Genomic DNA, 26,686 nt, shown 5'->3' with positions numbered 1-26,686 from the left:
AGAAAAATTCCTGACATTCCCAACATTCTCAGCTGGCAAGAGAGAACATTACTGAATGTTCTCTCTGTATCATTCAGAAGAAGGTCCCTGACTTCTACACAGATCCTCTCTCTCTCCACAGAGAAGCAGAGGGTCTGTTTCATATGCCAACTCAAATGTCCTAACACCCAATAGTATGCAAAGTTGAACAGAAAGGGGCTGGAAGACTACAGTATACCAAACTATTAACAGTGGTTATTTCTCAATAATGCCATAATGGGCAGACCACCATGTGTTTAAATATTTCTGTTTTGTTTTTTTTTTTAATTTTAACAGGACATATTATATTACTCTTGCAACAAGAACTTTTTTCTTTTAATATGCCAATTAATGTCAAAGAGCTTCCTCAGCATTTAAGTACAGGACGTAGTGGGGCTTCAAGGTGACCTGATATGTGTGACTCTAGACGAACAAGGCACTGTGCAAAATTTCTGTAGGAGAAAACGATTCGACTCAAATCCAAACATTCTTTCATAAAGAAGGTGTTTCAGGGGAGGGCATGCATTAGTGTTTTTTAAAAAGACAAGGCACAGCCTGATGCCTAGAATAAAATATAAGACAGAGTCAAGATTCTGAAATGCTATAGAAATTCATTTTTCCTACCCCTGAAAACCCAGCTGTAGGGAACCTCAGCTCTAATTCCTCTCTTGACAAGCAAATGGAATTTTCTCAAAGTGCAGCACTGTGGCCCACCCCCTCCCACAGCCATTGCGCATTTAGAGGAAATGCCATAAAGGTCGGCTGCGTCTGTGCCTCTCTCTATTCTGCTCAGCTTGGTTTAGTCTCTCCATTCCTTAGCCCTCCTGTTTCCCATAAATATCCACCTTCGATAAGGCTCCCTGCAGAAAGGGGTAACAGGTCGACATCACTGGGGACCTTGCCCAAACAGGTCAGACCCAGGGTCTGCAAGCCACCACACGGCAGGGCCCAGCCACTCCTCCCTCCTTTCCTGAGCCCAGGCCATTTTTCCTTAACTGCTTGTCCAGAAGTTTCCATCAGAGCAGTTAGATACTGCAGTGGCCTCCATGCTGGTCACACAGCCACCAGAGGGATCCTGGTTTTTTAACTGCTGCTAACTTACGATATTTATTTACATAAACCATCAAATCTATTCTTAACATTTTATTGTGGAAATTTTCAAACATATACACAAGAAGAGAGCATCCCCTAGCCTCAAGGTCACCCTAACACACGGCCCCTGGCGTGTTCATGGTTCCTCACTTCCCACCCAGTCCTGCAGTCTCCTGTAGCAAACACTTAACCCTTTGAGAAGTGAGGTTTTTTCATGCTTGCTGACCCCTGGGAGTGAGGTTTGTTCCTTTTTTTTTTCAAAAAAATGAACTTAGTTCCAGTTACAGTTTTATTAACTTAAAATCATGTTTGTTTGATAACCAATTTATGGAAACAAGAAGAACATACATTTGCCTTTTTTAATGTCGTCTTACACATTTTTTAAAATAAATTGATCATACTCTGGACGGTCAGGAGGCATGAGGAAGTACATGAACATTCGTACTACTCAAGGGGTTAATATCATACTGTGTTAACTGTAGGGTAGAGTAATTTTTTTCTTTAACTATAAGTCAGACTGTGTCTTTCCTGTTCAAAATCCTCTAACTTGCTAAGCACAAAATCCAAACTCCGGACCCGGTGTCCAAAGCCCCAGGCACCCAGGTACTCAGCCCCGCCCTGCTCACCTCCAGTCCCTGAACTTGCTAAGCACAAAATCCAAACTCTGGGCCCCGTGTCCAAAGCCCCAGGCACTCAGGTACTCAGCCCCGCCCTGCTTACCTCCAGTCCCTGAACTTGCTAAGCACAAAATCCAAACTCTGGGCCCCGGTGTCCAGAGCCCCAGGCACCCAGGTACTCAGCCCCGCCCTGCTCACCTCCAGTCCCTGAACTTGCTAAGCACAAAATCCAAACTCTGGACCCAGGTGTCCAGAGCCCCAGGCACTCAGGTACTCAGCCCCGCCCTGCTCACCTCCAGTCCCTGAACTTGCTAAGCACAAAATCCAAACTCTGGACCCCGGTGTCCAGAGCCCCAGGCACCCAGGTACTCAGTCCCTCCCCTGCTCACCTCCAGTCCCTGGCCTCCTACATGGAACTAACTCCAAAGCCTTCCCACATACTTTCTCCTAGCTGGGAATTTATTCACATCTTTCTCAACTGCCACCTCCTCCTAGAACCCTTCCCTGACCCCCTATCTAGGCCACAACAGGGACCCCAGTAGTTAACGACTGAACACGTGATAATAACCTGTGAAGGCAGATAAAAGGCGGGGTGTTCTCATTTTACAGATAAGGAAATAGACTCAGAAAGCTTATGTACATTGCCCACAGACACACAGCTCTTAAATGATAGAACTAGACCCTGGACACAGGAAGGAATTCTGACTACAAAATCCATGCTTTGTCCACCTCTCAGTTGCTCCTTTGAAATGAAACATTACTTAAATTGATGAAATACAGATACAGCATAGGCTAATTTTATTTCACTGGGGAACAATATTTTTTTTCATTTTCTGTTGCAGGAGGGGTTTTTTATTTTTTATTTTACAGAGACAGACAGAGAGAGAGTCAGAGAGAGAGATAGACAGGGACAGACAGGAACAGGAACACATTGAGATGAGACGCATCAATCAGTTTTTTGTTTCGACACCTTAATTGTTCATTGATTGCTTTCTCATATGTGTCTTGAACGTGGGGCTACAGCAGACCAAGTGACCCTTTGCTTGAGCCAGCGATCTTTGAGTCCAAACCTTTTGCTCAAACCAGATGAGCCGGTGCTCAAGCTGGCAACCTCGGGGTCTTGAATCTGGATCCTCCGCATCCTAGACGGACGCTCTATCCACTGCGCCACCGCCTGGTCTGTTGCATAAGGTTTTAGAACTGTTTCTACATATTTCTTCATTGCTGATTCCAAATCTGAAATCCGTTTTTTGGTGCATGCTCTAGTTTTTATGCAATTTTAATTTCTTTTTGTTACAGTTAATGGCATGCATTGGTGTTTAAATTGGAGTTAAAGGGCAATGACTCTTGGATTGAACATAACCACAAGGCAATTAATGTTTTACAAACATCACTTTTACATAATTATAGTTGTTTCTAAATGTAAAAAATTATTATCTGATAAAAACACACTCTTATTTTGTTTGGAGATTGAATCATGGCTTCTTCGAGTAGGCGTAAATGTAAGAATAGTCCTGACACCTTCTGTTATATATGTGGCTGTTACACACTTCAACGTCAAAGGTGCAATATTTCATCATTTGTGACACGTGCATATATTGCCTATTTTCAGCGGTTCCAATTGGTTATTCAACTCATCTGTGAGAAGATTATAATGACATAAAAATTGTCCTCAACTTTCTGAAGTATGAGGAGCATAACTAGATCATTTGTGTGGATCTTAAAATGGTAAATTTCCTGCTAGGACAACAGAGAGGTTTCATGAAGTACCCTTGCTTTCTGTGTTTGTGGGACAGCCAAGCTCAAGAGAAACACTGGACACAGGAGTGGCTGAAATGTGAAGCTCTGGAAGTTGGGATGCAAAATATTGTGAATGAACCCGTAGTAATCAAGACAGGATCATTTTTCCCCCACTTCACATCAAACTTGCCTTAATGAAGCAGTTTGTTCAGGCTTTGAATAGAGAAAGTGAATGCTTTCAACATATTATTTCTGCTTTTCCTGCCTTGTCTTTTAAGAAGATAAAAGCAGGTGTATTCGGGCCCTGGCCGGTTAGCTCAGTGGTAGAGCGTCAGCCTGGCGTGCGGGAGTCCCGGGTTCGATTCCCAGCCAGGACACACAGGAGAAGTGCCCATCTGTTTCTCCACCACTCCCCCTCTCCTTCCTCTCTGTCTCTCTTCCCCTCCCGCAGCCAAGGCTCCATTGGAGCAAAGTTTGCCCGGGCGCTGAGGATGGCTCTGTGGCCTCTGCCTCAGGTGCTAGAGTGGCTCTGGTTGCAACAGAGCAATGCCCCAGATGGGCAGAGCATCGCCCCCTGGTGGGCATGCCGGGTGGATCCCAGTACTGCGCATGCGGGAGTCTGTCTGACTGCCTCCCCGTTTCCAACTTAAAAAAAATACAGCCTGACCAGGCGGTGGCGCAGTGGATAGAGAGTCAGATTGGGATGCAGAGGACCCAGGTTTGAGACCCCGAGGTCGCCAGCTTGAGCGCAGGCTCATCTGGTTTGAGCAAAAGCTCACCAGCTTGAACCCAAGGTCGCTGGGTCCAACAAGGGGTTACTCGGTCTGCTGAAGGCCCGTGGTCAAGGCACATATGAGAAAGCAATCAATGAACAACTAAGGTGTTACAATGCGCAACGAAAAACTAATGATTGATGCTTCTCATCTCTCTCTGTTCCTGTCTTTATGTCCCTGTCTATCCCTCTCTCTGACTCACTCTCTGTCTCTGTAAAATAAATAAATAAATAAATAAATAAATAAAATTTTAAAAAAGAAAAATACAAAAAAAAAATAAAAGCAGGTGTATTCGATGGACTTCAAATTTGAACCCTCATATGTGATGAAGAATTTGCCAGGAAGATGAATAAGGAGGAGAAAGCAGCATGGCAGTCTTTTGTGGCAGTTACAAAGAACTTCCTTGGCAACAAAAAAGCAGAAAACTATGAACTTCTGGTTCAAAGGATGCTGTTGGCTTTCTGCGACATTGGATGGAACATGAGCGTTAAGATTCACTTCCTGGACAGTCACCTTGAGAAGTTTCCTGAAAATCTTGGAGCTGTTAGTGATGAGCAGACTACTACTGGAGCATCAAATGAGATTGTCCTCAACAAGTACATAAACACAAGAGCTGCAAACGGAAATTTTTGCCTGAATAGAATTTAAATAAATTTTGCAGAAATTTTATGATTAAAATAAGTGTTTTAATATGTTCTATTTTGAAATTGTAGACAAATTCTGATGCAATCATCTTTTAGTGTATTAGTGTATTTACTGTATTATATAAATTATTATATTTTCACAAAGATGATGATGCCCAAGAAGACATTCTACTTCATTATGTTAAACTAAATGTTGAAAATTTTACAATAAGATGAAAACCTAAAATATTGAATTGCAAAGAAAACTTGTAGCTTACAGAGAAAAACTAATGTCAGATTTGAGATCAGCACACTCGAATTAGGTAAGAACAAGTGTTTTTGTGGATACAACAAAAATTTTGTTCCCCAGTCTTATTTGACAAGTATCTATTGAACACTTGATACATGACAGGTACTGCTGTCAACCATGGGGAGACAAAAGTTGGAAAGTAGAATGATAGCCTCCAAAGATGTCCACATCCTAATCCCTGGGACCTAGGAATATATTACGGTATAGAGCAGAGGGGAATTAAGGTTGCAGATGGAGCTAAGTTTGCTAACCGATTGATCTTTTTTTCTTTTTTCTTTTTTTTTTTTTTAGGTATTCCTTAAATTTTTATTTCTTGGTTTTAGTAAGAGAGAATTGGAGAGTGAGAGAGAGAGGAACATCCATCTGTTCCTGTATGTGCCCTGACCAGGCACATACCTGTAACCTCTGTTCTTCAGGACGATATTCTAACCAACTGAGCCATCCAGTCAGGTCAGGGCCCGACTAATCTTGAGATGGGGAGATTATCCTGGATTGTACAGGTGGCCCAACATCAACTCAAGGTTTTTACAAGTGGAAAAGGAAGGCAAGAGAATCAGAGAGATGAGAAGATGCGCACAACTGAATAAAAAAAAACAAAACGTTTGTGTGCCCTTAGTAAATAAATAAAGGTAAACTTTGAATCAATGAGTTTCAGAATATTATCATATTATCTTTAGCAGTATGTATTAAGTCTGGTCCTAAATTAGATAATATTGTTGAAAAAAGCTAAACCAGTTTCAAATTACACTATTGTGAAGATAGATTTCTTCTTTTTTTTTTAAATTATTTTTATTTATTTATTCATTTTAGAGGGGGGGGGGAGAGAGAGAGAGAGAAGGGGGGAAGGGGGGAGGAGCAGGAAGCTTCAACTCCCATATGTGCCTTGACCAGGCAAGCCCAGGGTTTCGAACCGGCGACCTCAGCATTCTAGGTCGAGGCTTTATCCACTGCGCCACCACAGGTCAGGCAGATTTCTTCTTTTAAAAAACATAATTTAGTTAAGTCTAATAATGGTTTGGTAAATTTTAAGTGATAACTTTGAAAATATTAATTTGTTTGTGATTTGATATAAGTTTACTACAAGGAACACATTTAAACATTTAAAAATTTTAATACTTTATTCAGAATTCTTCTTTAGGTATCACTTTGAGATCAAACCTGCATTTCCAATCCACGCATAATCTCCAAAGAGAATTTGTTCATTGCTTATAATTTAAATATGGTGTAAATAACCTCATTCATTTACAGATTCAATATAATCCCTATCAAAATCTTAGCTGGATTTTTTTTTTTTTTTTTTTTGGTAAAAATTTACAAGCTGATCCTAAAATTCATGTGCAAACACAAGGGACCCAGAATAGTCAAAACCATCTTGAAAAAGAAAAACAAAGAGGATTCACTTCTCAATTTCAAAAGTTACTAAAAAGTTACAGTAATCAGGTCAATGTGGTACTGGCATAAAGACAAAATTTTAGATCAAAGAAATAGAACTGAGATTCCAGAATTAAACCCTCACATTCGTGGCCAGTTCATTTTCAACAAAGGTACAAAGACAATCAACTGAGCAAAGAATAGTCTTCAACAGATTGTACTGGAATGATTGATTTTCTATAATATTAACATACAAAGAATGAAGTTGAATCCCTTCTTTATAACATAAACAAAAATTAACAAATGGATCATAGAGCTAAAACTATAAAATTCATATAGACCATATAAGAATAAATCTTTGTACTCTTGAGTTAGGGAAAGACAAGTGTTGACAAGAATGTGGAGAAACGGGAACCTCAAACATTGCCAGTAGAAATATAAACTGTGACTGCCACTTTGAAAAACACTTCGGCAGGTTCTCAAATGCTTAACTTAGTACTACCCACCAATTTCATCCCTAGATATGTAACCAAGAGATTTTTTTTTAAAACATACATCTGTACAGAAACTTGTACATGAATGTTCATAAAACAGCATCATTCACAACAGCCAAAAAGTGAAAACAACCCAAACATTCATTAACTGGCAAGTAGATAAACAAAATGTGACACATTCATACAATGGAATCAATGGTGGGGTTCAGCCGGTTCACACCAGTTCAGCAGAACTGATACCTAATTTTTTCTTGAGTTCAGCGAACCAGTTGTTAAATAGCACTTGTAATCAGGGTTCTCTCTAAGGTGAGCACCTGGGCAGCCACCCAAAGTAGAAATTACAAATTTACATTCCTTACTCTTTTTTAATGTTCATCTGCGCAAACAGCGTATTCTAAGCGCCCATAGTAATGTTCATTCCATCCACAGGTGAAAAAAATTGCAAGTGAGGACACCAATCAAGAAGCAATATGGCATGACCAGCAGTGGCGCAGTGGATAGAGCGTGGAACTGGGATGCAGAGGACCCAGGTTCGAAATCCAAGGTCACAAGCTTGAGCGCAGGCTCATCTGGTTTTAGCAATGTTTATCAAGCTTATCAGCTTGAGCCCAAGGTTGCTGACTTGAGCAAGGGGTCACTTGCTGTGCTGTAGCCCCCTGTTCAAGGCACATATGAGAAAGCAATCAATGAGCAACTAAGGTGATGCAGCGAAGAATTGATGCTTCTCATCTCTCTCTCTTTCTGTCTGTCCCTGTCTGTCCCTCTCTCTGTCTCTGTCACAAAAAAAAGCAATATGAAAATATTTTAAATAATAGCTTTATTGTTTTTTTGTCAGATATTATTTAATATTTTTCATTAATATTTTAAAACTCTTTCTTATAACAAAATCTAGTTTTGTATACCTCTCTTTTATTGTTCTTATTTAAGTATTAAAAGCATGAAATAATAAACTACCTTTTGGTATATCTTTTTTTTTTTTTTTTTATATAATTTTATTTTTTTAATGGGGTGACATCAATAAATCAGGATACATATATTCAAAGATAACAAGTCCAGGTTATCTTGTCGTTCAATTATGTTGCATACCCACCACCCAAAGTCAGATTGTCCTCTGTCACCTTCTATCTTGTTTTCTTTGTGCCCCTCCCCACCCCCTATCCCTCTCCCATTCCCCCCTCCCCCCCTGTAACCACCACACTCTTATAAATGTCTCTTAGTTTCACTATTATGTCCCACCTACGTATGGAATAATACAGTTCCTGTTTTTTTCTGATTTACTTATTTCACTTCGTATCATGTTATCAAGATCCCACCATTTTGCTGTAAATGTTCCGATGTCATCATTTCTTATGGCTGAGTAGTATTCCATAGTGTATATGTGCCACATCTTCTTTATCCAGTCATCTATTGACGGGCTTTTTGGTTGTTTCCATGTCCTGGCCACTGTGAACAATGCTGCAATAAACATGGGGCTGCATGTGTCTTTACGTATCAATGTTTCTGAGTTTTTGGGATATATACCCAGTAGAGGGATTGCTGGGTCATAAGGTAGTTCTATTTTCAGTTTTTTGAGGAACCACCATACTTTCTTCCATAATGGTTGTACTACTTTACATTCCCACCAACAGTGGATGAGGGTTCCTTTTTCTCCACAGCCTCTCCAACATTTGCTGTTACCTGACTTGCTAATAACAAACAGCTAATCGAACAGGTGTGAGGTGGTATCTCATTGCCGTTTTGATTTGCATTTCTCTAATAGCTAAAGAAGATGAGCATCTTTTCATATATCTGTTGGCCATTTGTATTTCTTCCTGGGAGAAGTGTCTATTCATATCCTCTTCCCATTTTTTTATTGGTTTGTTTGTTTGTTTGTTGTTGAGTTTTATGAGTTCTTTGTATATTTTGGATATTAGGCCCTTATCTGAGCTGTCGTTTGAAAAAATCATTTCCCATTTAGTTGGCTTTCTGTTTATTTTGTTATCAGTTTCTCTTGCTGAGCAAAAACTTCTTAGTCTGATGTAGTCCCATTCATTAATTTTTGCCTTCACTTCTCTTGCCATTGGAGTCAAATTCATAAAATGCTCTTTAAAACCCAGGTCCCTGAGTTGAGTACCTATGTCTTCTTCTATGTACTTAATTGTTTCAGGTCTTATGTTTAGATCTTTGATCCATTTTGAGTTAATTTTTGTACAGGGGGAGAGACTGTAGTCCAGTTTCATTCTTTTGCATGTGGCTTTGCAGTTTTCCCAGCACCATTTATTGAAGAGGCTTTCTTTTCTCCATTGTGTGTTGTTGGCCCCTTTATCAAAAATTATTTGACTATATATATGTGGTTTTATTTCTGGACTTTCTATTCTGTTCCATTGGTCTGAGTGTCTATCTTTCTGCCAATACCATGCTGTTTTGATTGTCGTGGCCCTATAATAGAGTTTGAAGTCAGGTATTGAAATGCCCCCAGCTTCATTCTTTTTCTTTAGGATTGCTTTGGCTATTCGGGGTTTTTTATAGTTCCATATAAATCTGATGATTTTTTGCTCTATTTCTTTAAAAAATGTCATTGGAAGTTTGATGGGAATTGCATTAAATTTGTATATTGCTTTGGGTAATATAGCCATCTTGATTATATTTATTCTTCCTAGCCAAGAACAAGGTATATTCTTCCATCTCATTATATCTTTTTCGATTTCCCTTAACAATGGTTTATAGTTTTCATTATATAAGTCCTTTACATTCTTTGTTATGTTTATTCCTAAGTATTTTATTTTTTTTGTTGCAATCGTGAAGGGGATTGTTCTTTTGAGTTCCTTCTCAGTTGTTTCATTGTTGGCATATAGAAAGGCTATTGACTTCTGTATGTTAATTTTGTATCCTGCGACCTTACTGTATTGGCTTGGTATATCTTTTTTTGTACTTAAAAAGGTCATTAGGGCAGAGAACCGGTTGTTAAATTATTTGAATCCCACTGCTGAATGGAATATTAATCAGTCATAAAAAGAAAACACTGACCCATGTTACAATATAAGTGGCCCTGATAACATTATATTTTGTGAAAGAAGCTATTCACAAAAAAACACAGATTATAATTCTATTTATATGAAATATTCAGATTAGGCAAATCTAGAGACTGAAATTAGTTTAGGACTGAAGGACTTGAGTGGCTAATTTTTTTTAATTTTTATTTATTTATTTATTTTTTACAGAGACAGAGAGTGAGTCAGAGAGAGGGATAGACAGGGACAGACAGACAGGAACGGAGAGAGATGAGAAGCATCAATTATTAGTTTTTCATTGCACGTTGCAACATCTTAGTTGTTCATTGATTGCTTTCTCATATGTGCCTTGACTGCAGGCCTTCAGCAGATCGAGTAACCCCTTGCTGGAGCCAGTAACCTTGGGTTCAAGCTGGTGGGCTTTTCCTCAAATCAGATGAGCCCACACTCAAGCTGGCGACCTTGGGGTCTCGAACCTGGGTCCTCTGCATCCCAGTCCGACGCTCTATCCACTGCGCCACCGCCTGGTCAGGCGAGTGGCTAATTTTTTGTGTGACAGAGACAGAGAGAGGGACAGATAGAGACAGATAGGAAGAGAGAGAGATGGGAAGCATCAATTCTTCATTGCAGTTCCTTTATCTCCTTAGTTGTTCATTGATTGCTTTCTCATATGTGCCTTGACCGGGGGGCTACAGCAGAGTGAGTGACCCCTTGCTCAAACCAGCAACCTTGGGTTCAAACCAGCAACCTTGGGCTTCAAGCCAGCAACCTTTGGGCTCAAGCCAGAGACCATGATGTCATGTCTATGATCCCACGCTCAAGCCAGTGACCACCGCTCAAGCTGGTGAGCCCGCACACAAGCCAGCGACCACTGGGTTTTAAACCTGATTCCTATGCGTCCCAGTCTGACACTCTATTCACTGTGCCACTCCCTGGTCAGGCTTGGGGGGAATATTTTTGAGTCTGCATATATGTTCTCCAATTTCATCTTTAAAAAGCATAAAATAATAAGTTTGATTTCAGAAGTCTATTAATTCAACTTCAGATGTATTTGTAGAATAGGGAAGAGTTTTTATGTTAATAATAGAATCAAGTGGTTCTCAAAGTGTGCACCAGGGCGCATTTCCAGGTGTGCCCTATGGTATTCCAGAGAAATATGTGCCTGTTGGGGACCAAAAAACCAACAGAGTTTTTGGAGTTTACATTTTGAGGGGACAGAAGTGTGGGGAATTGGTTGTAAGCTGAGAATCCCCCACCTCACTTGCCTGATTAGGTTGCAAAAGGCTGTTAAGCTGTGGTGCTGGATTGTTTACACTACCCCCCATGTTCCCCGGATAGACTGGAGGCAAGTTTCTTCTATCCTTTGTTTGGTGTAAAGTTAAGATGATATGTATGGTGGGGGTTTTGGATTGATGATTAAACATAAGGACTTGTCTCTTAAAGCCTTTTAGATTTCTATAAAAGCAGAATATGTGGCAATATCTAAAAAAGCTTTGAACATTTTACTACAATTTTCAACATCCTATTTATGTGAATTAGGATTTTCTACCCTCAACACAATTAAGAGTAAAAAGAGAGGAATTCTTCAATGTATTGACGAGGAAATGTGAGTTTGCCTTTCAAATATATGCCCAAACATTGAAGAAATTGCTAGGACACATCAGGCTTATTATGTATCTCATAAACACAAGAATGAAAAAACTTAACACATTCGCACTGGGACCTGCCGAATTTACTAAATCTTATTAAGAATGTATCTATATATATTAAAAGATAACTTTTTTGTCATTTTTTAATTTTTTTAACCCCTCTTTTTTATGTATTCTAAAAAGCATAACTCAAAAAATGTAACATAAAAATGTTTTTTAATGCCAGAATAAATTGAATTTTGTTGTATTTATTTTGTTTAATTGCCATAAAAGCACGTTTGGACTTTATATTTTTTTCTTTAATATTTGACTTAATTACTATAACATATTTCTCAGAAATTTGTATATAGTGCGCCTACAATTATTTGTAGGATTTTAAATGTGCCCCAACTTCAAAAAGTTTGAGAACCACTGCTGAAATAGATTAAACCTAGAGAATGAAGCCTGAAAGTCTTCCAAGATAATGGCATTTTCAATTGCATTATGCTATGGATTATGATTGTGTTTTAAAGCAGAAACAATGATTTGGAAGAAAATGAAGGTTGTATTTCCTATAGTGATGAGAAATTTTTAATTACAATAACGATATCCTCAATTCCAATTTAGCAGAAAAACAAAGAAGGAAGTCAAAAGGAAACTCAATGGGAAACAATAATGTGTTGACACGTTAGGACAAAAGTCTCTCTCATATCCCCACACAAATCCTGCTGCTTGGAAGACGGGAGGACAGAGCTGGGCAGATCAATTCCTTTCTCTCACATGGGGACCTGTCTGAGCAGCGGTGCCTGACATCCTTCTGACCCAACCCTGGGTGAGAAACTGAATCCAGCACAACACGCCATCTGAAGAGGGCAGGATGAAAACCTGCAGAAGTCCACACTCTCTTCTCGACACCCTTCTCAGTAGCAAGAAACTAACTGCACAAACCTTGAAAATGTTTAGCTTTTAACAAATTGGATTCAACAATTGAAAAGGATTGAATTTTTTTTTAAAAGATTTTATTTATTGGCTTTACAGAGAGAAGAGTGGAGAGACAAGTAGTTGCTTCACTCTAGCTATTCATTAGCTGTTTGTCATATGTGCCTTGACTGGGGAAGCCCAGGGTTTCAAACCAGCAGCCTCAGCATTCCACATCAGCGTTCTATCCACTATGTCACCACAGGTCAGACTAAAAATGATTACATTTTTTCAAACATATTTTTACAAAGGCACTTTATGGATTATCATTTGCCATCGAAAGAGTCAAAAGATGCCCATCATATATGGTTGAATGAAAAGTAAGACAGCAAATCAAGAATGAACGCTCTCTTGCCTGACCTGTGGAGGCACAGTGGATAAAGCATCAACCTGAGATGCTGAGATCCCAAGTTCGAAACCCCAAGGTCACTGGCTTCAGTGCAGGTTCATCTGGTTTGAGCGCAGGGTTACCAGCTTGAGTGTGTGATCATCAAAATGATCCCATGGTCACTGGTTTGAGCAAGGGGTCATTGGTTCAGCCGGAGCCCTCTGTCTTCTGTCAAGGCACATATGAGAAGCAACCAATGAACAACTAAAGTGATGCAACTACAAGCTCTCCCCCCCCCAAAAAAAATAATGAATGCTCTCTTATACAAAGAAAGGGAAGAGGAGGGGAAACCTTTTCCATTTTCAGTGCTGAGGAGGAAAAATAACTTTTCAAGGGTATGAATTGTGTCACTAATATACTATAGAATTAGTACTGGGCAGTAAGTAGGGCATTAACTGGAATGCTATGTACATTAGGCAGAACCTGGGTCTGTCAGTCCACAAATAAACAAATATTGACTAATTAACACCCGCAAAGCACCGGACTAAGCATTAGCCTCCTTGGAGGACACAGATTATGTCTTTATAGTGTCAAATCATAAACCCAAAGGGATCAAGAGATCTTATTTGTTTAAATTATGAAAACTAAGAACAGTAACATATTTCTACAAGGGTAAGGAGGGATAATAAAACACACTGGATTCCAACAATTAATGAGACAGAACAAACAGCAATAGGAGCAGCAACAGCAGGGAATTTATTTTTAGCTCAAACATTAGGCAATGTCATTACAAGCACAATTAAATCCAGCAATAAGCTGCCAAAAACGATTGAAAAACTGCCATCACTGGAGAGATGCAGGACTGTCCCCAGGACACAAGGAAAGGGCAGGCTGGGACAGCTAACAGGCTTTCGAGGGTTAGGGATCAGATAACCACGAAGGCCATGCAAATATTACTCACACTCTCTCCACAAATCTAGCTTCTAAAAAGCACTCAGGGTGCTTCAGGCAGTGACTTCATGTACACTGTCTGTCCTCTTAATTTAGCAGCCAAATAGAAGACATTCTAATGAGGTTAGCAATTTGCAGGCCAAAATATTTGTCCTGATTATGTAAAAAAAAGAAAAATTTTGAAATGTTTTAGTCTACAAACACTGAAAAGTTAGTTTTCATATAAAATGAAAATGACATAAACACGCACTTGATTTGTTAGGAGCTGGTGATGAAAATGATGGGTTATCCTATACCTTGGATTCTCTTCCCTCAAGGGGGAGTGCAGGAATAAACGGAATAAGTGAATTAACTAGTGCTTTCGAAGGTGGTAAGAGCTAGAGAGGGAGGGAAAAGGAGGAAGTATTGATATTTTAATGGGGTAGGTAGAGAAGGTGACCTTTGTACTTGGATCAGACAAGGGAAAGTTCAACCTATCTTACTCCATAATTACTTGCACAATGGAAGTTTTAATCAGCCTGAGAGCTCTCAGTTAAGACAAGGTATTGGTTATCCCTGTGCTTCATGTATTCTGCCACCCTGAGGGCAAGAACACACAGCCTTCCACAGACTATACACACATGGCCTTGCCCTGCGCCAATGCAAAACACAAGCGAGTAAACCTAACTCAATTGTTTCACACTTGAAACATACTGGTTTGCAACACCCTTCCTGTCTCCCTTCTCTCCCTCCTTCTCTCCTACAGCCAGTGGCTCAATGGTCTGAGCAGGTCCCTGGGCACTGTGAATACCTCAGTTGGTCTGAAGGGCAGCCTCAGGAGCTAAAAATAGCTTGGTTGATTCAAGTATCAGCCCCAGACAAGGGTTGCCAGGTAGATCCCAGTTGGGGCACATGTGGGAATATGTCTATCTCCCCTCCTCTCACTTAAAAAATTAAAAAAAAAAATCTAAAGACACAAGCTTCTTAAATAATCTTCTCCATAAATATTTTCAGCAAATAAAAAGAATTAAGAATAAGAGAGAAGTCTTATACTGTTTCTGTTAACCCAGGGTCCACTTCTCCATTTTCCAGTAAGAAAACTCAGACTTTCTTTGGGAAACTACCTGACTTCCAGCCGAAGGGATGCAGGTGGAGCAGTAAGGGCTACACCTGGCACTACCAATAGGAGTGCCAAATCCCACAAACTCTGTACGGCATCAAGTTCAAGAGTGAGTGAGCATGTGACCCAAGTGACCAAAGAGAATCCTCAGGTGCCAAGACATAGGGTGCAACTCAAGAGAAAGAAATGCTTTCCTTCATTAGCTTGCCAAGGTGGCAGAATGTAGGCCTCGAATTGCTTTTGAGGCTATCCTTGCCACCCTTGGAGAAGAGAAGGAGAAGGTCTGCCTAATGAAGCCAATCTAGAGGTAAGCAAGCAAAGAAAAGAAATAGAGTTGGGTGCCTTTGACAATACATTTGGAGGACTTAAACTCAGCCCTGCCTTAAAATGGGCACCCCCCTCACATTTTTCTCATAGCTAAAAAGTACATTTTCCTTTCATCATTTCAGCTGCGTTTCTGTCACTTACAACCGCTAGAGTCTTGCCAAATACAAAGAAACCTTCAGAAAGTGATCTCAGTTTGCTCCAGAGAGAGCCAGAACAACAGAGCCTTACCCGCTCCTGACCAGCAGTATCCCAGATGAGGAACTTATGAAGCTCATTTCCACAAGGCACAGTTTTGGTCATAAAAGATGCCCTGAAAAACAAAACCAACATCTCCACATTACCAATCATCTTCTTCTACGACCTTCATAAAGACTTTTGTTTCAAACAAGTTAAAATGTTATGCCTTGGCCCTGGCCGGTTGGCTCAGCGGTAGAGCGTCGGCCTGGCGTGCGGGGGACCCGGGTTCGATTCCCAGCCAGGGCACATAGGAGAAGCGCCCATTTGCTTCTCCACCCCCCCCCTCCTTCCTCTCTGTCTCTCTCTTCCCCTCTCGCAGCCAAGGCTCCATTGGAGCAAAGATGGCCCAGGCGCTGGGGATGGCTCCTTGGCCTCTGCCCCAGGCACTAGAGTGGCTCTGGTCGCGGCAGAGCGACGCCCCGGAGGGGCAGAGCATCGCCCCCTGGTGGGCAGAGCGTTGCCCCTGGTGGACGTGCCAGGTGGATCCCGGTCGGGCGCATGCGGGAGTCTGTCTGACTGTCTCTCCCCGTTTCCAGCTTCAGAAAAATACAAAAAAAAAAAATATGTTATGCCTCAGCAGGACTCCAAAAGCTCCCAGCATCGTCTTTGTCCTTGGAAGGCCACTCAGAGGAAAAAACAGCTGTTAAGAGTTCTGTCACCTAACAGAAAATATTCTGCATTTTCTGTTGTTAGTCCAACTGGAGGTTTAGGAGGGGCAAAAGGCAAAGAATGCATTCAAAATACTGTCTCCAAAAACTTTTTATCTTCAGTTGTTCTAAGATAATATACCCAACATCAGGAAAGAAAGTAAAATTGTAGATTTAAAAAACTTATTATTATAACAATTAAGAGTGGAAAGAAAAGCTGGTATTTGGGCATCTTCCCATTTGGGACTTGCAATGCCACAACTAGAAAATTTCCTTACATCTTTACCTAGGCTATGAATCCAACACTAGCAGCAACAAAAAGAATACTATCTAATTCCCATCCTACTTGCAGAAATGCACGGATAAACATTGATAGATTAATAAATAGTTATGCTCTCTCAACCAAAGGGGTAGAATTTGAAATTCTTAATAGATAATGAAACACTTTATATATTTTCTTTTTGTGTATTTCTTCTTAATAGGCTTTATCTTTGTGCTCATGAAAGACGTAAAAATCTAATACAAGGAATATTTAGCCCGACCAGGCAGTGACGCAGTGGATAGAGTGTCGGACTGGGATGCGGAGGACCCAGGTTCAAGACCCCGAGGTTGCCAGCTTGAGCATAGGCTCATCTGGCTTGAGCAAAAATAGCTCACCAGCTTGGACCCAAGGTTGCTGGCTCGAGCAAGGGACTCAGTCTGCTGAAGGCCTGCAGTCAAGGCACATATGAGAAAAAAATCAATGAACAACTAAGGTGTCAAAATAAAAAACTGATGATTGATGCTTCTCATCTCTCTCCATTCCTGTCTGTCCCTGTCTATCACTCTCTCCAACTCTATCTCTGTCCCTGTATAAAAATAAAAAAATAAAAAAATATTTAATACCCTTGACTTTTTTTGTGTAAGATCAAGCTTCCTGCCTGACCAATGGTGGCATAGTAGACAGAGCATCCACCTGGGATGCTGAGGTCCCAGGTTCAAAACCCTGATGTCACAGGCTTGAGCATGGGCTCACTGGGCTTATGCACAGGCTCACCAGCTTAAGTGCAGGGTCACCAGCTTGAGCGTGGGATCATAGACATGATCCCATGGTCGCTGGTTTGAGGCCAAGGTAGATGGCTTGGGCAAGAGGTCACTGGCTCAGTTGGAGCCTCCCAGTCAAGATACAGATAAGAAGCGAACAACTCAAGTGTCGCCAATATAAGTTGATGCTTCTCATCTCTCTCCCTTCCTTGCTCTCTCTCTCTCTCTTTCACTAAAAAAAATAATAATAATTTTTAAAAAGATAAAGCTTCCCATTCATTAAAAAACAGCAAGCATCCTCAATGGTAGGACAACCAGACATGAGAAGCCTCCTGATGTGACGGAATAAGAAGTACGTACATCTCCTATGCAGGGTTCTGGCCAGACAATGTTTGATCTGAATCTAACCATGAGGAAACAATTGGGCAAATCTAGAATGTGGACATTCTATAAGGTCACTGGTCTGAATGTTTCAAATAAGTCAATGTCATAAAAAGCAAGCAAAAGGCTTTTCATTTGGGGTACTCATCTTCTTGTTTTTGGTATTTTATACTAACCTTTGTAACGATGCACTATAAAAAATATATTTTTGCAGTTTAATCTTTGTCCTTTAACTTTGTTTATGAAAATTTTTCCATAAATGCCTTTTAAGCTTCTATGTAGGGAGATATATCAGTATTTTGTTTTTGTGTTTATTTTGTTTTTGTTTTTACTCTGATCTGTGGTAGATTTTCATGCATTCCTCAGTATGTTCTGGGCAACAGGACAAATGATACATCAATCCTACCCTTTAAAAGTTCTCAGATTTAGAAATCTAAGTTCATGTCTTTAAAATATTGAAATCATAAACTTTTAAGAGCAGAAGAAAACATCAAATATCCAGGCCAACCCCTTCACTTTATAGACAGGGGGCTGTGGGAGCTTCTGAGACCCAAAACGCTGCACTGACCCTGGTCAAAGAATCTAAAGGCAAAGTCAGAAAAGAATGCAGAGGCCCTCACTGCCAGTCTGAGTGGAATAAGCATTTAGAAGTCCCTCAGTTTCTTCATCCGTGAAAACAGGAGCAAGATCTACTCTACATGACCTAGAGGGCTATTGTAGGATCAAATGAGGAAATGACACCTGTGAATTCTCCCCTTGATACACAGTAAGCCCACGAGGAACTGGCTCAATAACAGGAACTGCATATCAAACATACATATATACATAGCTACAAATACACACATATATGTATACGCACACACACATACCCTCCTCTGTTCCTGACTTCTTGCAAGAAAGAATGAAGATTGATCATTAATCTTTTGGTTGTGCAGATTGTTTTCAGCCTCTTTGCTATCTTTCAATCAGGTTCTTCCCTACTCTACAGATCTCCTTCCAGACTGGGGGGAGAGCATTGGCAATGCTGAACTGACTTCAGTATCTGTGGGAAGCAAATTCTGGCAGAGAAGTAACCCAATTTCCTTGTAAAAGTTAAAATAGAAGGGGAGACACACACACACACACACACACACACACACACACACACACTCAAGATGTTGACACAATCTGCCTGAATAGCAGAGCCAAGATTTTTCAGGGTGAGTCACAGGAGATGATAAGAATTAACACTTTCAATGCTAACACAAGGACATTTTACAGCCGATGGCCGTTTCCTAATGAGAATGTGATCTCACTGGGAAGAAAAAGAATGGACTTTAGAAGCGGACTCAAGCTGGTTTGAGTCACAAGTTTGCTGCTCACCTAAAAAATCGCCTAGCTATCAAGGTCCATCCATGTTATTGTAAATGGACCTTGATAACATTATATGGAGTGAAATAAGTAAATCAGAAAAAACCTAAGAACTATATGAACCAATGCATAGATGGGACATAAAAATGAGACTCAGAGACATGGACAAGAATGTGATGGTAACAGGGAGTGGGGTGGAGGGGTGGGGAAGGGGCGAGCAAGGAGAGGGAGGGAGTGGGGGGAGGGTAGGGGCACAAAGAAGGTGACGGAGGACGATTGGACTTCGAGTGAGGGGTATGCAGCATAATCAAAGGTCAAAATAATCTGGAGATGTTTTCTCGGAACATATGTACCTTGATTTATCAATGTCACTGCATTAAAATTAATAAAAATAAGATTAAAAAAATCGCCTAGCTAGAGCTGCTCTGTCCTTTGGGGCAAACAGGGTTACTCAGAAAAAGTAACCTGCTCCTGCTCCAGGGACAAGAAGTGTCAATGGGACCAGGCAGGACGTGTAAATAAACAAAGTGGGTTAGGCATAAAAATAATACCGATAAAAATAATAGTAGCAATAATAATAGCAGGATGACAGGAGCAGAGAGCTCGCCCCCACAGGGAGCGCCTATGGCTCAGGTCCACCTGGCTACTGCCATGTGAGCATGTGCTCCAAGCCTACTGACTTGGTAAGAGAGGCCAGAAATGCAAGTTTATTATGCAAAAATCTCCCAGTTCTTCACTGTTGGCTTAAATTACTTAAAGCAGGCTAAACAAAACACATCCCTAAGCCAGACTGCAACCCACCAAACCTCCCCGCTGAGGGATAAGCACCTGACCCTTTCTAAAGAAGCCCACTTTGGCCGTCTCATGAGAAATCTGCTCAATCCTGCTAGCTTCGTTTTTCTAAAACTGTGGTTTGGAAACATTTTCTCAAAATCTCAGAAGAGAGGAGAAATTTTGAGCAATTTTAAAGTTGGGAAAATAAACGATCATATCAGGAAAAGACAACAGATAAGAATGGTGGGGCTGAGCTTAAATCTGACTCCAGAAAAAAGTGAGGAATGACACAGACGGAAAGCACAATGGCACATAATTCAATGCTACAAATGTTTAAAACTGGGTTTATGAAGAAATTTTAAGATGTGAGAAATATTTAAGTTTCAAGTTTACAGGGGGGAAAAAAAGGTTCAAAATCATATATACAAAAATTTTCTAAATCATACCTAAAGCTGGTGAGTATATAGAAAAATAAGGGCAAACTTGGTGAAAAACAATTTGGCAATATTTATCAATAATTTCAAATGTTCTTATTCTTTGACTAAATTACTTTATTGCTACAAATTTAATCCAATGAAATAAAAAGAGGTACATGCTAGTATTTATGCCCAAGGATATACATCATAAGATTATTTAAAATATTTTTAAATATTTTAAACAACTTAAATGCCTTAAAGTGGGAAATATAGCCATCAAAACAATCATTGTTTTTAAGGAACATTTAATCGCATAGTATTCACAACATAATGTTGAGTGAAAAAAACATTTAATGTATGCATAGAAAAAACACTAGAATAAAATATACCAAATGTATACAGTAGTTAGTCTGGGAGGTAGATCAAAGGTAATTTTTATAGTTTTCCTCACAATTTTATTCATTTTCAGTTTTCATGATGAGTATGTAATACTTTTATAATCAGAATAAATATTTTCATCATGCCTTTAAAAATTATGTAATATTAGAGAAACACATCCATAATATATTAAGTAGAAAACAGGATATAAAACTATTTAATTATGGCTTCTAGTTTTATAAATTATGTGTTTTTTAGTTTTTAGAATGAACATTAACTTTTATAATCAGAAAAATTAGACTTGAATCTTGACTCTGTCTAGAAGATGCACAGACAGCACTTAAAGTATTCTTTATGCCATCTTCCAAGAAATCTATAATTCATGAGACAGAATAAGGAAGACCTAGATTGATGAATACTGTACACTGTAACATATTAAGTTAAATGTGTGATAGATACTGTTTTTGTTTTTAGATATTATGTATTTGTATACCTGCATATACATAGCAAACACTTAAAAGAAATATGTTAAATATGCGCTTTGGACTCTAAATTGAAGAATATGGAACTGAAGAGATACTAAAAACCTCCTTTGTATGAGCTAAACTTTTCATAATAAGCATTATAATTTAAAGATATGTAAGTTTTTAGTTACTAGACTTTTTCAGAGAAGTGTTAGGTTTACAGAAAAATTGATCAGAAAGCACAGAGAGTTCCCATATAATGCATAATTTTTTAAAAATCCAAAACAACTACAATGCATCTGCTAGACAATGTTGTCAACGGTGTCTGATTGGCTACCAATTGGTAGCTCCAAAATGGCTACCAATAATCCACTGGCAGAGGTGGAGGGAGGCCTTCTCATGCTGCCTCTCCCACCATGAAGTGAAGTTTACTTCCCCTTTCTTGAATCTGGGCTGGCATCATGACTTGCTTTGACCAAGAGATTGTGACTAAAACGATATACCTACTGTGTAGGCATAATAATGTTTCTATCTACACATAACAGTCATGATTAACACTTATGTATTTATCATATTTGCAGTAGGAGCATACATTGTCTTTTTATATTAAAAGAAATCATTACAAAAGGAATTCAGATTTGTTATTTAAAAAAATTTTTTTTAAGTTTAAAAAGCAGACAGTGGCCTGACTGGTGGTGATGCAGTGGATAGAGTGTCGACCAGACAATGAGGACCCAGGTTTGAGACCCTCAGATCGGGTCACCCAGCTGCAGCACAGGAACAGCATCATCACTGGCTTGAGCCCAAGGTCACCGACTTGAGGAAGAGGGTACTGGCTCAGCCTGACCCCCCAGTCCAGGCACATATGAGAAGCAATAAATGAACAACTAATGTGATGCAACTACAAGTTGATGCTTCTCATCTCTCTCCCTTCCTTCCTGTCTGTCTGTCTGTCTGTCTGTCTGTCTCTCTCTCTCAAGAAAAAAAAAGTAGACAGTAAAAGTCTCTCTTCTAAAAACACTTCAGAGTTTATTGTTCTTACAGGTCTTACTTTTATTAACAGGAAACATAAAGTGGCAAATTAAGGAGGAAAAAAAGCACATCACAGAGAAGAGGAAAAACAATTTCCTCTAGAAAACTTTGTCCAATCTACAGAAGTGACTGTGTTAGGAGACAATTCTTCATGGGTCTCTTGCGAGCAGAGGTACTGTCTTTTTTCCAGACTGTTTTCAAGAGTGTCTGTGTAGCAAATACCCTTCCAAGGGAGAAATAAATTCTCCCTTTGGAGCAAAGCACAGGCATGCTTATTGCCCATTATAAAAGATTTAGGTTTTCTAAGTCAGGGTCCCTCTCCTATAACAGAAGTTCCTGCATGTGGCGTGTCACTCAATCCTATTTACATTGTCTATGGGAAACTGGACTTAGGGAACCAATGCAAAATAATACTCTAGCTATTGTTATTTCTTTTGTCTCTGACCCAGGAGTACTATGTCTTCTGTCAGCATCCATGCCGCTGGGACAGTTAATTTATTAGCCTGCAGACCCTTCAGTTCTTGACATGTATTTTTGTAACATGTTTCTTTAAGGCACTTTTTAACTATAAAATGTGTTGATTTTTCTCACCTCCACTGCTCCAACCACTGGCCTATCAACCAACTGCTCGTGAGCACATGCTTATAGCCTGCCATGAATTTTCTCCACTTACAACTAATAGAGACAATCATCCCTGTCATCAATCATACAGAATTCCCCAAATATATATATGCATTGTTTCCCTTCTGAGAAAAAATGAAACCTGGCTCTCTCCAAGGAATCATGCTATCTTCACTGAGAAAAATAAGGGAGGCCAAGCTCTGAGAGAGTGAAAAAAATCAAACACCTATAAAACATACAGCAAAAGCACATCTGGCAAAAGAATCCATAGGAGAGGGGAATATGGAATAGGAAAATGTGCCTACATTCCAAGGTCAGGGTGTGAACATCCACCCCTCTGTCCCCAGGTTCTCCAACAGAAATGCTGACGTTCGATTAACTCAGAAAAGAAAAGCCACTCTCTCCCACAGACTGTGCAGACAGCTCTGTCATGTGAGTGGACAGCATGTCCAGGTTTACTGGCAGGCAAGTGACAGAAGAGCCTTTGGGGATTTGTCCTGTGCCTCATCTACCATCTAGAAAGAAAGCTGGCGTGATTTTCAAAATAATGCTCTGTGAGATCAAAGAAATGACTTAAGCTGCAGCATAATAGTTGGCTAGGAAAAAAAATCATTGACAAGGACAGTAAGCCCAGAAATACAACTTAGAAGTGACTGAACTACTGTCAAACTCCTTACCACTGGGATTGATTCTCACCAGCTGAGATGAAATCACTGGGAGACTCAGGCACAAAGTGACCTCTCTGAGTGCTCTGAAGGCAAGAAATGTGAACGAGAAGAACACACAGAAACTTACCCAATGGTTGGGCTGATGTTGTGGTCAAAGTGATCCTGGACAAATCGACACACAATGCTTGATTTCCCAACGCCGGTGTCCTGGAAAAGAATAAGGACACAACCATGAAGACCAAAGGTGCCAATTATGACCTAGGATAAACATAGAACCAGAGGGCAGGAGAGGTCGTTTCTGGTTGGGGGGAGGAATATTTTCTTCTATTCTTTTTTTTTTTTTTTTTTGTATTTTTCTGAAGCTAGAAACGGGGAGAGACAGTCAGACAGACTCCCGCATGCGCCCGACCGGGATCCACCCGGCACGCCCACCAGGGGCGAAGCTCTGCCCACCAGGGGGTGATGCTCTGCCCCTCCGGGGGGTCACTCTGCCGCGACCAGAGCCACTCTAGCGCCTGGGGCAGAGGCCAAGGAGCCATCCCCAGCACCCGGGCCATATTTGCTCCAATGGAGCCTTGGCTGCGGGAGGGGAAGAGAGAGACAGAGAGGAAGGAGGGGGTGGGGGTGGAGAAGCAAATGGGCGCTTCTCCTATGTGCCCTGGCCAGGAATCGAACCCGGGTCCCCCGCATGCCAGGCCGACGCTCTACCGCTGAGCCAACCGGCCAGGGCCTTTTTCTTCTATTCTTACCAGTGCTTTCTACAATGAAATTGTATTGCTTTCATAGAAAGAAAATAAGTAGGATAAAAATAAGAAACCTGTGCCTGACCAGGCAGTGGCGCAGTGGATACAGTGTCAGCCTGGCACAGAGAGGACCCAGGTTTGAAACCCCAAGGTCGCCAGCTTGAGCACAGGCTTATATGGCTTGAGCGGAGGCTCACCAGCTTGAGCGCCGAGTTGCTGGCTTGAGTGTGGGATCATAGACATGACCCCACAGTCAATGGCTTGAGCCCAAAGGTCACTCGCTTGAAGCCCAAGGTCTCTGTCTTGAGCCCAAAGTCACTGGCTTGAGCAAGAAGTCACTGGCTCGGCTGCAGCCACCTCTACCGCACCCCTCTCCTCATCAAGACACATATGAAAAAGCAATCAATAGGCAATTAAGGTGCCACAATGAAGAACTGATGCTTCTCATGTCTCTCCCTTCCTGTCTGTCTGTCCCTATCTGTCCCTCTCTCTGTCTCTCTCTCATTAGAAAAGAAAAGAAAAAAGAAACATGTCTTACATATATACAATAATTAAACTATAATTGGCAGGTCCACAATACATGTATTTCCAGAAATTTGGAAATTTTCAAAGCAGTCTAGAGAAGTATGGCAAAGTACCACATTGTTTTGGTAAAAAGAGAAATGATTTTGTGCAAAGACTTAACACCCAAAAAGATGGAAGGTTGGCTCTCCAGGAAACCTGCACCAGGCGGGGGTTGGGCTTGTGGACTTCAGATACAGCTCTAGGTGGTTCCAAGTGCTACTCCCTGCCCTGTGCAATCCCAGAGAGGAGAGGTGAGGAAAATTTTCCAAAGATCCTGATGCTTGGAGTCTCCCAACTGAAGGCCACGTGTATAGCAGTCAACAAACCCTGGTACAAAGAGAGCTTTTGGTACACACTTTAATCTTGTAAAACGAAAATGTCAGCTAAGAAATACCAAACATTTATACCCGCAACAAAAGAGCAGAATGCTCATTCAGAGAGTAAGAATGACGTTACTCTCACAAGTTAAAAATATAATGGTAGAAATGGACATTTCAATGGAAGAGTTACAAAATAAAATTGGGAGATTGTCCCAGACAGTGAACAAAGCAGTTGCCAAAAAATAACTACCCTTCTGAGAAGGGGGGCAAGGCCCGAAGATGCGTGCTGGTGACCAACACAGACACCCTCGCCAGAGCGCGCTTCCCTGACAGGGTCATGGAGACAGTGTGAAATTTCTGTGAAAGGGAGATGAGACATACTTAGCCCAAAAGGGAAAAACAGCCACACAGCTAGCTTTCTTAACGTAAAGATATAACTTTAAAAGTCAAAATATCAAAATGTTGAAACTCAGAGAAATGTGTTTTTCTGTGGACACTGAAATATGGAAATGAGACCTGAATTCTTTTTACTCCTTGCTCCTGTGTTTAGGGGACAATTCCAGAAAACCTGGGGGGAAGAGAGACGTTGGCTGGCGATACTCATCAGAAAATCATTTTCCAGAAGGTCTCCGGGCCGGTGAGCGCAGCCTGCGTGGGTTCTGGGCCGCAACGGAACAGCTGCCCCAGACGCTGTTTATCTATCTGCACTGCGCGAGATCGATGTGCAGAGTTCACAGAGGAGATGACAGAATCAAAACTGCAGCTCCTCGGATTCCGAATCAATGCTACTGCTATTTCTGGGCTGCGACCTCAGCATGGATTCCGGCTCATGAGTCCCCCAAACCGCAACTCAGTTCTTCTCGTCTCGGTTCATTTTAAAACCCTCTCGCAGTGAGCAGATCCTGGTCTTCCGCTGGTCCACACATCCCAGAGCAGCTGAAGAACTGGGCTGCCGTTCCCCTGAAGACAGGGAAAACGCACTCTTTTCTATCAAGTGAACTGTTTTCTACAACCTGCCAATCAGGCAGGGTCGGGGCCTCTCCCCAACACTGACCACATTAATATTTATTGTTCTGTCACCATCGCTCATGGGGGTATCACCCCACACCCCCGCCATAGACAGCTTTCACATTTATTATCCCACTGGAAATGCTAAGTGATGAATCTCTGGCCTCTGAGCAGCCGCTGAAGCCATTCCCACAATGGGAAGGCAGGTGAAAGCAAGGGTCTGCCTTGTTCCCCCTCCAGACCTCTCAATTACAGCCCAGGAATTCGCTTTCTCAGGGCTCTTCTATTCATCTCTTCTTCACTGGCCCAGCAAGCAATCATCAAGTGCTACCTTCCACATGCCAACAGCAGGCAGGCCCTGACCAATGGGAGATAACATGGCCCCTCCCCACTTCCCGGTCTCACCTCCCAGTGAGAGTGGCTTCACGGGTCCTGAGCCACAATAAAGCAACAGCACCAAGAGCCGTTTATCTTCAGTGTGCAGATCGATGTGCAGAGTCCAGAGAGTTCCACAGCCAGGAAAGGTGCCTGACAGAGGTCGGCGCCTGCACACGGTGGTGGGCAGAGATGCCCTGCCTATGGCCAATCTACTTCCCAGAGCTCAGGAGACAAATCCTTATCTCCCCAGCTTTGTTTCTTTTTGACCTTTCTTGGTGTCCTTTCAGCTTACACCAGATTCGCCCAACTTGCAAGCTGAGAAAACGCCCCTCTGAAGTGCCTC

The 26,686-nt window shown here is 41.0% G+C and overlaps 1 protein-coding gene across 1 annotated transcript in view; it reads right to left on the bottom strand.

The window, feature by feature from the left end:
* The window catches only part of RAB31 (RAB31, member RAS oncogene family), a 160,114-nt gene that overhangs the window by 67,060 nt on the left and 66,368 nt on the right, over positions 1 to 26,686 (bottom strand). Inside the window, exons 2-3 of the mRNA XM_066352615.1 lie at positions 23,458 to 23,537; positions 15,568 to 15,649 (exon numbers count right to left, since the gene is read on the bottom strand). Coding sequence (XP_066208712.1) covers positions 15,568 to 15,649; positions 23,458 to 23,537 — 162 coding nt within the window. The remainder of the gene's footprint in view (positions 1 to 15,567; positions 15,650 to 23,457; positions 23,538 to 26,686) is intronic.

The sequence above is a fragment of the Saccopteryx leptura genome, chromosome 11 (genome assembly GCF_036850995.1).
Source record: "Saccopteryx leptura isolate mSacLep1 chromosome 11, mSacLep1_pri_phased_curated, whole genome shotgun sequence".
Classification (NCBI taxonomy): domain Eukaryota; kingdom Metazoa; phylum Chordata; class Mammalia; order Chiroptera; family Emballonuridae; genus Saccopteryx; species Saccopteryx leptura.
Note: the sequence above shows the minus strand (reverse complement) of the source record. Positions and strands in the feature narration are given on the sequence as shown.